This window comes from Scyliorhinus canicula, chromosome 3 (genome assembly GCF_902713615.1).
Source record: "Scyliorhinus canicula chromosome 3, sScyCan1.1, whole genome shotgun sequence".
Taxonomy (NCBI): domain Eukaryota; kingdom Metazoa; phylum Chordata; class Chondrichthyes; order Carcharhiniformes; family Scyliorhinidae; genus Scyliorhinus; species Scyliorhinus canicula.
Window position 1 is genome coordinate 166,899,457 of NC_052148.1, and position 15,592 is coordinate 166,915,048.

The 15,592-nt window shown below is 51.1% G+C and overlaps 1 protein-coding gene across 1 annotated transcript in view; it reads right to left on the reverse strand.

Moving 5' to 3' along the window:
• Window positions 1–11,843, reverse strand: part of tmem150c (transmembrane protein 150C) — a 47,277-nt gene extending 35,434 nt beyond the window's left edge. The window contains exons 1-2 of the mRNA XM_038792972.1: window positions 11,611–11,843; window positions 4,061–4,191 (exon numbers count right to left, since the gene is read on the reverse strand). Of these exons, the coding sequence (XP_038648900.1) occupies window positions 4,061–4,191; window positions 11,611–11,843 (364 nt within the window). The remainder of the gene's footprint in view (window positions 1–4,060; window positions 4,192–11,610) is intronic.
• Window positions 11,844–15,592: the final 3,749 nt, after the last annotated feature.

Below are 15,592 nucleotides of genomic sequence, written 5' to 3' on the forward strand. Positions count from 1 at the left end.
GTATTCTCTGACAGTCCTCCTCGCTATCTGCAACTCCACCAATCTTAGTATCATCTGCAAACTTGCTAATCAGACCACCTATACCTTCCTCCAGGTCATTTATGTAGATCACAAACAACAGTGGTCCGAGCACGGATCCCTGTGGAACACCACTAGTCACCCTTCTCCATTTTGAGACATTCCCTTCCACCACTACTCTCTGTCTCCTGTTGCCCAGCCAGTTCTTTATCCATCTAGCTAGTACACCCTGAACCCCATACGACTTCACTTTTGCCATCAACTTGCCATGGGAAACCTTATCAAACGCCTTACTAAAGTCCATGTATATGACATCTACAGCCCTTCCCTCATCAATTAACTTTGTCACTTCCTCAAAGAATTCTATTAGGTTTGTAAGACATGACCTTCCTTGCACAAAACCATGCTGCCTATCACTGATAAGTCTATTTTCTTCCAGATGTGAATAGATCCTATCCCTCAGTATCTTCTCCAACAGTTTGCCTACCACTGACGTCAAGCTCACAGGTCGATAATTCCCTGGATTATCCCTGCTACCCTTCTTAAACAAAGGGACAACATTAGCAATTCTCCAGTCCTCCGGGACCTCACACGTGCTCAAGGATGCTGCAAAGATATCTGTTAAGGCCCCAGCTATTTCGACCCTCGCTTCCCTCAGTAACCTGATCCCATCCGGTCCTGGGGACTTGTCCACCTTAATGTCTTTTAGAATACCCAAAACTTCCCCTTTCCGTATGACAACTTGACCTAGAGTATTTAAACATCCATCCCTAGCCTCAACATCCGTCTTGTCCCTCTCCTTTGTGAATACCGATGCAAAGTACTCATTAAGAATCTCACCCATTTCCTCCGAGTCCACGCATAAATTCCCTCTCTTGTCTTTTTGAGTGGGCCAATCCTTTCCCTAGTTACCCTCTTGCTCCTTACATACGAATAAAAGGCTTTGGGATTTTCCTTAACCCTGTTAGCCAAAGATATTTCATGACCCCTTTTAGCCCTTTTTATTGCGCGTTTGAGATTCGTCCTACTTTCCCGATATTCCTCCAAAGCTTCATCAGTTTTGAGTCGCCTCGATCTTACATATGCTTCCTTTTTCATTTTAGCTAGTCTCACAATTTCACCCGTCATCCATGGTTCCCTAATCTTGCCATTTCTATCTCTCATTTTCACAGGAACATATCTGTCCTGCACTCTAATCAACCTTTCCTTAAAAGACTCCCACATTTCAAATGTGGATTTACCCTTAAACAGCTGCTCCCAATCCGCATTCCCTAGCTCATGCCGATTTTGTTATACTCTGCCTTTCCCCAATTTACCACTCTTCCTTTCGGACCACTCTTGTCCTTGTCCATGAGTATTCTAAAACTTACGGAATTGTGATCGCTATTCCCAAAGTAATCACCGACTGAAACATCAACCACCTGGCCGGGATCATTCCCCAATACCAGGTCCAGTATGGCCCCTTCCCGAGTTGGACTATTTACATACTGCTCTAAAAAACTCTCCTGGATGCTCCTTACAAACTCTGCTCCATCTATACCTCCAACACTAGACAAATCCCATTCGATGTTGGGGAAGTTAAAATCTCCCATCACAACCACCCTATTGCTCCTACATTTTTCTATAATCTGTCTGCATATTTGTACCTCTACTTCATGCTCACTTTTGGGAGGCCTGTAGTAAAGTCCCAACAATGTTACTGCACCCTTCCTATTTCTTAGCTCCACCCATATTGCCTCAGTGCTTGAATCCTCTATCGTGCCCTCCTTAATCACAGCTGTGATATCATCTCTGACAAGTAATGTAACTCCTCCACCCCTTCTACCTCCCTCTCTATCCCTCCTGAAGCATCTATACCCTGGGATATTCAGTTGCCAGTCCTGCCCTTCCCTCAACCAAGTCTCAGTAATACCAATAACATCATATTCCCAGGTACTGATCCAAGCCCTAAGTTTATCTGCCTTACCTGCTACACTTCTCGCATTAAAACAAATGCACGACAGACCACCTGTCCCTTTGCGTTCATCATCTCTTCCCTGTCGACTCTGCCCCTTAGTCACATGGAGTTTATTATCTCGTACCTTACCGGCTTTAGTTGTTGCTTCTTTACTGACCTCTAACTTCCTAATCTGGTTCCCATCCCCCTGCCACATTAGTTTAAAACCTCCCCAACAGTGTTAGCAAAAGCACCCCCTAGGACATTGGTTCCAGTCCTGCCCAGGTGTAGACCATCCGGTTTGTAATGGTCCCACCGCCTCCACAACCGGTTCCAATGTCTCCAAAAATCTGAACCCCTCCCTCCTGCACCATCTCTCAAGCCACGTATTCATACTGACTATTCTTGAATTTCTACTCTCACTGTCCCGTGGCACTGGTAGCAATCCTGAGATTACTACCTTTGAGGTCCTACTTTTTAACTTATCTCCTAACTCCCTAAATTCTGATTGTAGGACCTCATCCTTTTTTTTACATATATCGTTGGTGCCTATATGCACCACGACAACTGGCTTCGATTCCAACTTTGGCTGACTGTGTGGAGTTTGCACATTCTCACAGTGTCTGCGTGGTTTCAGATTTCCTCCAACAGTCTAAAGATGTCCAGATTAATAATAATAATCTTTATTAGTGTCACAAGTAGGCTTACATTAACGCTGCAATAAAGTTACTGAGAAAATCCTCCAGTCGCCACACTCCGGTACCTGTTAGGGTACACAGAGGGAGATTAGATGGATTGGCCATGCAAAATTATCCCTTAGTGTCCAACGGTTAGGTGGGATTACAGGGATGGAGCAGGAATGGGCCTGGCCTGGATGGGTTGCTCTTTCGGAGAGTCAGTGCAGATTTGATGGGCCAGCTGGCCTCCTTCTGCATTGTAGGGATTCTATGATAGCCATACACTACAACTGTTATTCTATTGCATTCATAGTCTGTTGGCAAGATAAAAGTAGTCAGTTGTTAGAAAGTGGCAATATGCCTAATTATTTTTTATTCTTTCACGGATGTGGGCGTCGCTCGCTAAGCTCGCAATTACTGCCTATCTCTAATTGCCCTAGAGAAGGTAGTGGCAAGCCGCCTTCTTGAATCACTGAAGTCCATGAGGTGTAGGTATATCCCAGTGCTGTTGGGAAGGGAGTTCCAAAATTTTGACCCAATAACAATGAAGAAACGCCGACTTAGTTTAAAATCAGTAGTGTGTGACTTGGAGATGAACTGGCAGGTGGTGGTGTTCCCATGCATTTGTTGCCTTTGTCTCTCCAGGGTGTGGAGGTCGCAAGTTTGGATGATGCTGTCAAATGAGCCTTGGGGAGTTACTGCAGTGCATCCAGTAGATGGTACACACTGCTGCCACTGTGCTTTGGTGACGTAGGCAGTGAATGTTTATGGTGGTGTTCAATTTATATCCTGAAAACGACCCAAATCTTCAGAGAAGTTCCATTATGATCCCCACCGAGACGCACTCGGCTCTGATATAAATAACAATAAATTGTCTGCATACAGAGACACCGTGGGCTGGATTCTCCACCCCCCGACGCCAAAATCACTTTCTCCGACAGGGCGGAGAATCTGTTTTGACACCGAAATCGGGAGCGGCGCCGGTTTTCAGATTCTTCCCCCCCCTGAAAAGCGGAATACTCTAGCAGTGCGCCGCGCCAAGTATCCACGGCCTGAGGCTCACCCCGCGATGCTCCGTCCCCGACCGGCTGAGTTCACGATGGCGTGGGTTACGCGTGCTTATCCCATTCGGGGACCCCACGTGGTGGCTGCGGACTCAGCCCGGCGGCGCCACAGTCGGGGCAGGGCCGATCCGCGGGGAGGGGGGGGGCTTCATTCAGGGCTGGGGGCACTTTGGGCGGGTGGTCCGGGGACGCGAGTGGCCGAAGGGAGGCACTACTTTTGCAGTCCGGGTCCGCCATGAAGCACAGCGCGGACGCTGCAGGCCACCGGCCTAAGCATGCGCGGCCACAAAATCGGAAATGCTCAGGGCCGTATGAAAATGTTTTGCAAAGCTCAACGGGATACCCATCAAGGCCCGGAGTCTTACCCGTCTGCATCACCCAAGCACCCTCAACACCTCCTCCAAGCCTAGCTGGGCTTACTCTCCCCTCTACCTTCAGGAAGGGCAACCTGTCTCGAAGCTCCACCATATCCGATGCCCCTTTCACATGCTGTGACCTAAAAAGATTTGTGTAAAAAGTCTCAAATGCCGCATTGACTTCCCTCGGTGCGGTCACTAAACTGCCCCTTAAGTCCCTTAACTGTACAATTTCCCGGGATCCCGCCTGCTGCCTCAGCTGGTTGGCCAACAGACGGCCTACTTCTCATGTTCATACACTACACCCCTCGGGGAGGGGGGGAGGGGAGGGGAGGAGGGAGGGGGGGGGGAGGAGGGGGAGATGGGAGGGGAGAGGGGAGAGGGGGGAGGGGAGGGGGAGAGGAGGGAGGAGGGGAGGGGGAGGGGAGGGGGAGGGGAGGGGGGAGGGGAGGAGGAGAGGGAAGGGGAGGGGAGGATGGGAGGGGAGAGGGGGAGGGGGAGGGGGAGATGGGAGGGGGAGGGGAGGAGATGGGAGGGGGGAGGGGGGAGGGGAGGGGAGGTAGGAAGGGAGGGGGGCGGGGAGGGGGGAGGGGGAGGGGAGGGGGAAGGGGAGGGAGGAGGGAGGGGAGGGGGGAGGGGAGGAGGAGAGATGGGAGGGGAGAGGGGGGAGGGGAGAGGGGGGAGGGGAGAGGGGGGGGAGGGGAGGGGAGGAGGGGGTGAGGGTGAAGGGGAGGGGGAGGGGTAGGGGAGGGAGGAGGGGAGGGGGGGGAGGAGGGGAGGGGGAAGGGAGGGGAGGGGAGGGGGAGGGGAGGGGGAGGGGAGGGGGGATGGGGAGGGGGGAGGGGAGGGGAGGGGGAGGGTAGGGGGGAGGGGAGGGGAGGGGGGAGGGAGGGAAGGGGAGAGGGGAGGGGAGGGGGAGGGGAGGGGAGGGGGGAGGGGAGGGGAGGGGGGAGGGGAGGGGAGGGGGGAGGGGAGGGGGAGAGGGAGGGGGAGGGGGCGGGGGGGGAGGGGGGGGTCGGAGGACTGGTGGTGTGAGTAGAGATAATCGAGAAGATGTGGGCTGCCCACTGGCTCGTGGCAAAATAAACAATACTAAATACTACATTAGGATGCAAAAAAAAATTACAATAGAGTCCAATAAAGTCCCATGGTTGCGTCAGATGGACACGATTAGCCTGTCGGGTGCCCGTGGTGTTCTGGTGGACCGTCGCAGTGGAGCCGGTGACGTTGGGCCGATGGTCGTCCTTGCCCCCAGGAGCGTCGGTCGTAGATGTGTCTCCGTACCCCGGGCCAGTGGTGGAGACGCTGTAATAGAGGGGATATGTGTGCTGGGTCGTGGGGGCGCGGGGGGCGCTGGGGGGAATTGGGGTTGCAGGGGGGCGTTGATGGAAGAGGAGAAGGCCGCACGCCAGCAGGTGCCAGGCCCCGGAGCGAGACCGTATCCTGCCGACCGTCGGGATACTCCACGTACGCATACTGCGGGTTGGCGTGGAGTAACTGGACTCGCTCAACCAACGGGTCGGACTTGTGCACCCGCACATGCTTCTGGAGCAAGATGGGCCCGGGAGTGGCCAGCCAGGTCGGGAGAGGGGATCCGGAGGACGACTTCCTGGGGAAAACAAGAAGACGCTCATGAGGTGTTTGATTAGTGGTATTACAGAGGAGAGACCGGATTGAGTGAAGGGTGTCTGGGATGACCTCTTGCCAACGGGCAATAGGGAGATCTCCGGACCGTAGGGCCAGCATGATGGTCTTCCAAATGGTGCCATTCTCCCGCTCGACCTGACCGTTACCCCGGGGGTTATAACTGGTCGTCCTGCTAGAGGCAATGACGCTGCTGAGCAGGAATTGACACAGTTCGTCACTCGTAAAGGAGGATCCCCGGTCGCTGTGGATGTACGCGGGGTAACCGAACAGGGAGAAGATAGATAGGAGGGCCTTTGTGACGGTTGTTGTGGTCATGTCGGGACAGGGGATGGCGAAAGGGAAGCGGGAGTACTCATCAATAACACTCAAGAAATACGTGTTACGGTTGTTGGAGGGGAGGGACCCTTGAAGTCTATACTGAGACGTTCAAAGGGGCGGGACTCCTTGATCAGATGCGCTCGTCCGGGGTGGTAGAAGTGCGGTTTGCACTCGGCGCAGACATGGTATTCCCTGGTGACGGTCCTGACTTCCTCAACGGAGTAGGGCAGGTTACGGGTCTTAATAAAGTGGTAAAAACGGGTGACCCCTGGATGGCAGAGGTCTGTATGGAGGGAGCGGAGGCGGTCAATCTGTGCGCTGGCGCAGGTACGCCAGCGCTGGCGCAGATAGGGCATCGGGAGGCTCGTTGAGCTTACCAGGACGATACAAGATATCGTAGTTGTACGTGGACAACTCCATCCGCCACCGCAAGTTCTTGTCGTTCTTGATCTTGCCCCTCTGTGCATTATCGAACATGAAAGCCACTGACCGTTGGTCTGTGAGGAGGGTAAACCTCCTGCTGGCCAGATAGTGCCTCCAATATCGCACAGCTTCAACTATGGCCTGTGCCTCCTTTTCCACCGAGGAGTGGCGGATTTCGGAAGCGTGGAGGGTTCGTGAGAAGAAGGCCACGGGTCTGCCTGCTTGGTTCAGGGTGGCCGCCAGAGCTAAGTCAGATACGTCGCTCTCGACCTGGAATGGGAGGGACTCGTCGATAGCATGCATCGTGGTCTTTGCGATATCCGCTTTGATGCGGCTAAAGGCCTGGCGGGCCTCCATCGACAGGGGACAGGAGGTGGACTGGATGAGGGGGCGGGCTTTGTCGACGTAGTTGGGGACCCACTGGGCGTAATAGGAGAAGAAGCCCAGGCAGCGTTTGAGGGCTTTGAGGGAGTTGGGGAGAGGGAGTACCATCAGGGGGCGCATGCGTTCGGGGTCGGGGCCTATCACTCCGTTACGCACTACGTAGCCAAGGATGGCTAGACGGTCGCTGCTAAACACGCACTTATCCTTGTTGTAGGTTAAATTAAGGAATTTTGCGGTTCGAAGGAATATTTGAAGGTTGATGTCATGGTCCTGCTGGTCATGGCTGCAGATGGTGACGTTATCGAGGTATGGGAAGGTAGCCCGTAAGCCGTGCTTGTCGACCATTCGGTCCATCTCCCGTTGGAAGACCGAGATCCCATTAGTAACACCGAATGGATCCCTGAGGAAGTGGTAGAGGCGGCCATCTGCCTCAAACGCGGTGTACTTGCGGTCACTCGCGCGGATGGGAAGCTGGTGGTAGGCAGACTTAAGATCCACCGTTGAATAAACTTTGTACTTCGCGATCCTCTTAACCAGGTCGGAAATACGGGGGAGAGGATACGCGTCCAGCTGCGTAAACCTGTTGATGGTCTGACTGTAATCAATGACCATCCGGTTTTTCTCTCCAGTCCGAACTACCAGCACTGGGCTCGCCAGGGACTGTTGCTGGCCTCGATGACTCCTTCCTTAATGAGCCTCTGGACCTCGGACCCAATGAAGGTCCGGTCCTGGGCACTGTATCGTCTGCTCCTAGTGGCGACAGGTTTACAATCTGGGGTGAGATTAGCAAACAAGGAAGGGGGGTCCACTTTGAGGGACGCGAGGCTGCAGACAGTAAGGGGGGGAATAGGGCCGCCGAATTGGAAGGTCAAGCTCTGCAGGTTGCACTGGAAATCCAGGCCCAAGAGTGCCGGACGGGGGAGAATGAGGAGTTTGAAGTTTTTGAAAACCCTCCCCTGGACCGTGAGGTCCGCTATGCAGCACCCGGTGATTTGGACGGAGTGCGAACCCGAGGCCAATTCGATCTTATGCTTAACTGGGTGGATGGGGAGCGCGCAGCGTCTTACCATGTCGGGGTGGACGAAACTTTCCGTGCTCCCGGAGTCCAGTAGGCATTTTGTCTTATGTCCGTTGAGCTGGATCGTTGTCGTAGTCTTGGCGAGCGTGCATGGTCGCGACAGGTCGAGCGTGATGGAAGCAAGTCATGGCGAGAGTTCCAGGTCGCCCTCAGTGGCAGAGTAATCGCTGGCAGGGCCTTCCGTGTTGGCCCAAGGTGGCGGCGCCCAGGGCCCGCACGTGGAATTGGGGTCCCAAGATGGCGGCGCCCAAGACCCGCACGTGGCGTCCGGGACCCAAGATGGCGGTGCCCTTGGGAACCTCGTGGCAGCTGGGGGCAGTATCAGCGGTGTCTGCAGGCAGGTCGGGGCAGCCGGGAGCGGGGGTCGGGAGGACCGTGGGCCTGGTGCGGGGGCCGGGAGGTGGGCCCGAGAGGTTGGTGCGCGGCGCGGGGCCCTGGGGGGGCCCGGGGGGGGGGGGGGATTCCGCGCAGCGACCGACTTGGTCTGGCAGACCACCGCGTAGTGGCCCTTCTTCCCGCAGCTCCTACACAGAGCGGGGTCACCGGAGGACGGGGGTGGCGCGTGCCATGAGGTCCAGGGGGTTGCTGCGCGGCCGGGGAAGTAAGCGCGGGCGTTCAGGTCGGCGACCTCCAGGGAGGTTGCAAGGGTCCGTGCCTCAGCTAGGCTGAGGGCGTTATTCTCCAGCAATCGTTGGCAGATAGAGGAGGATTGCATGCCAGCAACGTAAGTGTCTCTAATTAAAAGTTCCATGTGCTCAGTCGCAGAAACTTGGGGACTGGCGCACATTCTCCCTAGAGCCATGAGGGCCTGGTAAAACGCGGCGAGTGACTCACCAGGGAACTGCTGTCTAGTAGTCAGGCGATGCCGTGCGTATACTTTGTTGACTGGCCGGAGAAAGTGTCCTCTCAGAATATCCATGGCCGCGTCATAATCACTTTCGTCCTCAATCATTGAATATAGCGCCGTGCCCACGCACGAGTGGAGGATGTGGAGTTTCTGCTCCTTGGCGGGCTTGCTGGCTGCAGTTGTCAGGTAACTGTTGAAATACGCCTGCCAATGTTTAAAGATTGCAGACGCATTTGAAGCATGTGGGCTGATGCGGAGGCAGTCAGGCTTGATGCGTAGCTCCATTCCAAAATTCCAGCTGATTAAATTGATGTACCATCAATTGGACGCGAGACACGATGAAGATCCAAACTGTGGCTTTAATCAGCTAGTGGTTAGCCCGGTGGTTGACTACAGAGAAAGGCCGACCGCCGGGAATCCTGGGTACTTATACCCCACCTCGGAGGCGCGGTCTACTTGCCTCTCGACCAATTGGTGAGCAGTCACATGACTAGTCCCAGCCAATCAGGCGAGAGACACATGACCAGCCAGAGCCAATGGGAAACCAATGCTCTGCACCAATGGCAGTGCTCCCACTCATATCACCACACCCGCTAATGGGTTGCCTGCGAAATCATTACATCAGCGTTTAAGTCCTTCCGATGAGAAGAAACTCATGATCTCTTCACTGGGCCACTCAATACTCTTACGTCCCAGGTGGCCACCCATCCTCCTTCTGCCGGAATCAGCCATTTTCACCATCATGGACAAACGAACAAGTCTTTAAGGAGGTGTCGGTCAAAGGCCCTCCCAAGATGGCAGCCAACCCCACCCCCAGAGAAACACTAAGGATATTCTAGATCAACCACCAGCCAGATAACCCCTCCCCCCCTTCCCTCCCCCAAATCCCCAAACTGGAACCAGACCCACAACTTCAGGACTCTTGCCCACCTCCCCCCTCCCCCCTCCCCAACCCTGACACTAAGCACGCCAAACCAGATCAAAATGGTTTTATGGCTGCAGCTCCTCCCCCACCTCACTCCCGTTCACTAGCATTATACACTGCACAACGAAAAGGACAACTGCACTGCCCAACACAAGGGTCAGCTATTCCTCAAAACGGGTGGCATGGTGGTGCAGTGGTTACCACTTCTGCCTTATGGTGGCAGGGACCCGGGTGTGATCCCAACCCCGGGTCACTGTCCAAGTGGGGTTTTGGCACATGCTACCCATGTCTGCGTGGGTTTCACCCCACGACCAAAAAGATGTGCAGGGTTGATGGATTGGCCACGCTAAATTGCCCTTGAATTAAAAATAAGAGAATTGGGTACTTTAAATTTCTTTATTTATTTAATAAATTTAGAGAACCCAATTCATTTTTTCCAATTAATGGGCAAGTTAGCTTGGCCAATCCACCTCACCTGCACATCTTTGGGTTGTGGGGGTGAAACCCACGCAGATACGGAGAGAATGTGCAAACTCCACACAGACAGTGACTCAGAGCCGGAATCGAACCCGGGTCCTCAGCGTCGTAGGCAGCGGTGCTAATCACTGCGCCCGCAAGTCCGCTCGGGTACTTTAAATTGATAAAAAATTCCTCAAAAGGAAAAGTGACCCATTAACCATACAACACAGAGAATCTCCTATTATCACCACAAAGAGAAAACCTCAGCGACAGAATATCAGCAACTTCATACAGAGTATCTCCACCACCCACTTCAGCCCTCAACCCTCAAGAAATCACAAATAATTTTCCCATACACAATCTTTTGTTCAATTGGACACCAGTTTATGTTTGTTAATAAAGCCCTCCACCTCCTCAGGCTTGTCAAAATAAAAGAGTCCTTATGTGACCCGCAACCTCGCCGGGTACACAATTCTGAATCGAACGTCTTTCCTGTAGAGAGCGACCTTCATCTTGTTAAAAGCCGCCCACTTCCTCAACCAATCTTGCCCCCATGTTTTGATATCTCCTTATCAGATTTCCTTCCCATTCCGTGTCACGGTGCTCCTTGCCCACTGCAGGACCTCCTCCATCTCCCCAAAACATGGAACCAAATGATCATCACATGAGGCAGCTGATTTAGTCAAGGGTTTTCCCAAAGCCACTATCACCTGCCATCTTCCAAAGCATCGTGCTAGATATTTGGTGGAATTCAGACCCTCCAGTAACCCCACAACTCCGAGGTTCTGTCTCCTTCACCAGTTTTCCTGGTCATCGACTTTCGCCTTCAACTGTCTATTTTCTTCGGCCACCCCTGCTATCTCGGCCTCTAATTACGCAAACTACTGATCATGGGCTGTTTAGCACACTGGGCTAAATTGCTGACTTTGAAAGCAGACCAAAGCAGACCAGCAGCACGGTTCGATTCCCGTAACAGCCTCCCGAACAGGCGCCAGAATGTGGCGACTAGGGGCTTTTCACAGTAACTTCATTGAAGCCTTCTCGTGACAATAAGCAATTTTCATTTCATTTCATGTCTTGGGAGTGCCTCCTTAGCACCTTCCAGAATCTCACCATGTTTTTCATCATCCCGACAGCTTTATCAAGCTCCACTCGGACCGGGCCCAACGCTTCCTAATGATGATAATAATCTTTATTAGTGTCACAAGTAGGTTTACATTAACACTGTAATGAAGTTACTGTGAAAATCCTCCAGTCGCCATACGACAGTGAATGTTTGGATACACAGAGGGAGAATTCAGAATGTCCAATTTACCTAACAAGCATGTCTTTCAGGACTTGTGGGAGGAAACCGGAGCACCCGGAGGAAACCCACGCAGACACGGGGAGAACGTGCAGACTCCGCACAGACAGCAACCCAAACCAGGAATCGAACCAGAGCCCCTGATGCTGCTAACAGAGCTAACCACTGTGCTAACCACATGCCACCATCAATTGACTTGTATAACATCTCTGAGAACAACTTCCACTGCTTCTCAAAGTGAATATTAAATTCCTTAGCCAGCACATCCGAGAGCATGTCCGTTGTAATCGGGACTGCCAATGACTGCCGTTGCCACCTTGGTACCGAGGAGTTCCAGAAGGCTCCTGACTTTGTCGAAGGAATATCTACTTCAGGTTTTCTAGTTTCTTTTCCCTTCCTTTCGGGCATAAATTCGGCACGGGGGAAATTTTCTAACAAAAATCACCCGATTAAACGGGCTTTTCACAGTAACTTAATTTGAAGCCTACTTGTGACAATAAGCAATTTTCTTCTTTCTTTCTTCTTCTTCTAAAATGGCTAAAAAATGCAGATCCCAGCCGAAGCTACCAAAAGTGCAACCTCCCTCTTACATGTCTCCACCAGAAGTCAGTCAAACGTCTTGAGTGTCAGACCTGCACTTATCCAGACGATTCCATCACACTCTTCAGTTATGCCTTGTAGATGTGGACATGTTTTGGGGATCAGGCGGTGAATTACTCGCTGCAGAATTCCCAACTTCTGATCTACTGTTGTTGTCACAGTATTTATATGGCTAGTCCAGTTTCCCTATCAGCCTCACAATTCCTATGTTTATCTAATTCTGGCCTTTTCACAATCCCCAATTTTAACAGTTCCAAGATTAGTAGCCATGCCTTCATCTGTCAAGACCCTAAGTTTTGAACTTCCCTTGCTAAGCCTCACCTCTCTCTTTTTCTTCCTTTAAGACACTCCTTAAAACTTATATTTTTGACCAGCTGTCCAAATATTCCCTTTTGTGGCTCTGTCACATTTTGTTTTATAAAGCTCCTGAGAAGTGCCTTGGGACATTGTAAGGCAGTCGTTCTCAAACCTTTCATCTCCAGACAACTTAAGGGGCAAAAGACCATCTACCTTTCCTAGCCACCCATTTTTGTTTGCCATTCCAAAAAAATGAATCACTGATATGCATCACTGTATATACACAAGGGGTTAACATAGATACACTAAAACTAGAGGGAGCACCAGAGATGTGACAAACAGGCAGTCAGAACACTCTTCACAGGAACGGCAGCTGGTGAGCAGGACACAGACAGGCAGCTCAGATGTAACATAGTATGAGCGCTGGAGAGAGAACAAACTCATACAAATAAAGCATCTACTTCAACTGTAAGACTACGAGCTTTATTCAGACACAAGCAATAATACATAGTACCAGAAGACTTCAGAATGCTTACTAGTAGGTTACACAAGATGCAGACAAAGCAAGATCGAAAACAGAAGAAAACTTGTACATGGGGAGACTTTGCTAAGTCGGTGAAACTCATTGGAACTCCACCGCAGCTGAAAACAACCGGTAATTTAAGTCACAGATGGAAAATTTTTAAACAAACATTCAAACTATACATCAGGGGCTGGTTTAGCACACGGCTAAATAGCTGGCTTTGAAAGCAGACCAAGGCAGGCCAGCAGCACGGTTCAATTCCCGTATCAGCCTCCCCGAACAGGCGCCGGAATGTGGCGACTAGGGGCTTTTCACAGTAACTTCATTTGAAGCCTACTTGTGACAAGCGATTTTCATTTCTGGGGCTGGTTTAGCTCACTCTGGGGCTGGTTTAGCTCACTCGGCTAAATCGCTGGCTTTTAAAGCAGACCAAGCAGGCCAGCAGCACGGTTTGATTCCCGTACCAGCCTCCCCGGACAGGCGCCGGAATGTGGCGACTAGGGGCTTTTCACAGTAACTTAATTGAAGCCTACTCGTGACAATAAGCGATTTTCATTTCATTTCATTTCATAGCTAATGAGTTGAGCACGGCTTCAGAAGAAATGAAAATAGCACTGCTACTTGCAGGACATGAAGCTAGAGAAATCTATAACTGCTTTAATTACTTGAAAGGTGAAGACAACACCAATTAGAAGTAATACTTTAAAAAGTTGAACATCACTGCAACACCAGTAACAATGCTGCTTTAAGACGTTCAATGCTTGGAGACCAAATTGCACAGGGAATGAGTGATGCGAAACTCAAACAATCATTATCAGAACAGAAAGATTTAATGCTGGAAATTGTGATTGACAAGTGCAGATCGCAAGAAACAAATAACCTTAAGTTTTTAATAAGAAAAAACACCAGTAAAGTTCTTTTCCATGGGTCTGAAGAAGTTAAAATGGTGTCTGATCACATTTTAAACTGCCCGGGAAACAAAAGACACAAATCTGGGTATGCGCATGCACAGGAAACTGCAACCGCACATGCGCAATTGAAAAAAAGACGTTTTTGATTCAGATCGTTCTGCGCATGCGCAGATCCCTCTTCAAACTGTGCGCTCTTTTTATTCAACTGCGCATGCGCAGATCCATCGCCGAACGTGTTCGATCTTTTGGCTGCAGACATGCGCATGAGCAGAACGATCTGAATACTACAATCGATTCCTACGCTTTACGTCACGAGCGTCATGATGTCAGATGACTCAGACCACGCCCACTTAAAGCAACACTGCCGGAAAATTAAAAATAAGAGATTTAAAGCTACAAAACCAAAAAATTCAACCTCAAAAAGGTACAACGTTGAACTTCTACCAGCAGTTGAAAATAACTTTTGCAGCACCCTAGAACAAGCAGTTTGCACCACCCAAAGGGAAGAGCACAATGACAAATCCAAAACCAAAGAACACGATATGTTCATTGAACACGAAGAGCACAATAACACATCCGAAACAAAAAAAGATGATTTGTTTATCGAAGAATACTACTCAGACATGGCTGAGTTATTTGGATATGATGATCATAAAAGCATCAGCGCCATGGTTGAAAAGCTCAACACGACTCAACTCCTGGTAGATGAATCCAATACCATGATGCAATGGCAGATCTTCGATACATTGGATGACAGCAACCTGTCACATACCCAAGAAGAAAACAACGCCATACAGCGAATACTGAATGACTCCGTTGAGAGAGCACAGATCAACTCCACAGAGAGAACACTGCACGACTCCACACAGAGAGTGTTGAAATACTTCACACAGAGAGCGACGCAAGCCTCCACAGAGAGCTCGTTGATAGACTCCAAAATGGAAACAACTAAAGACTCCAGAGCGAAATCCAGGGCCATGCTGGCCCCCTGTGGGGGCCAGAATCGGTCGAACCCGCACCAGTGCAAGATGATGGCGCCGGAGCGAGGCGACTCTCTGCAAGCTCTCCCCAACAGATCCACTTTTAACTTTATAACGACGAGTCCGAATACAGGAGGGAGATAGAGAACCTAGTGGAGTGGTGCAGCGACAACAATCTCTCCCTTAATGCCAGCAAAACTAAAGAGCTGGTCATCGACTTCAGGAAGCAAAGTACTGTGCACACCCCTGTCAGCATCAACGGAGCCGAGGTAGAGATGTTGAGCAGTTTCAAATTCCTAGGGGTGCACATCACCAAAAATCTATCCTGGTCCACTCATGTCGAGGCTATCACCAAGAAAGCACAACAGCGCCTTTACTTCCTCAGGAAACTAAGGAAATTCGGCATGTCCACATGAACCCTTACCAACTTTTACAGATGCACTATAGAGAGCATCCTATCGGGCTGCATCACAGCCTGGTATGGCAACTGCTCGGCCCAGGACCGCAAGGAACTTCAGAGAGTCGTGAATACCGCCCAGTCCATCACACGAACCTGCCTCCCATCCATTGATTCCATCTACACCTCCCGCTGCCGGGGGAAAGCAGGCAGCATAATCAAAGATCCCTCCCACCCGGCTTACTCACTTTTCCAACTTCTTCCATCGGGCAGGAGATTCAGAAGTCTGAGAACACGGACGAACAGACTCAAAAACAGCTTCTTCCCCACTGTCACCAGACTCCTAAATGACCCTCTTATGGACTGACCTCATTAACACTACACCCGTGTCTGCTTCATCCGATGCCAATGCTTATGTAGTACATTGTATATATTGTGTTGCCCTATTA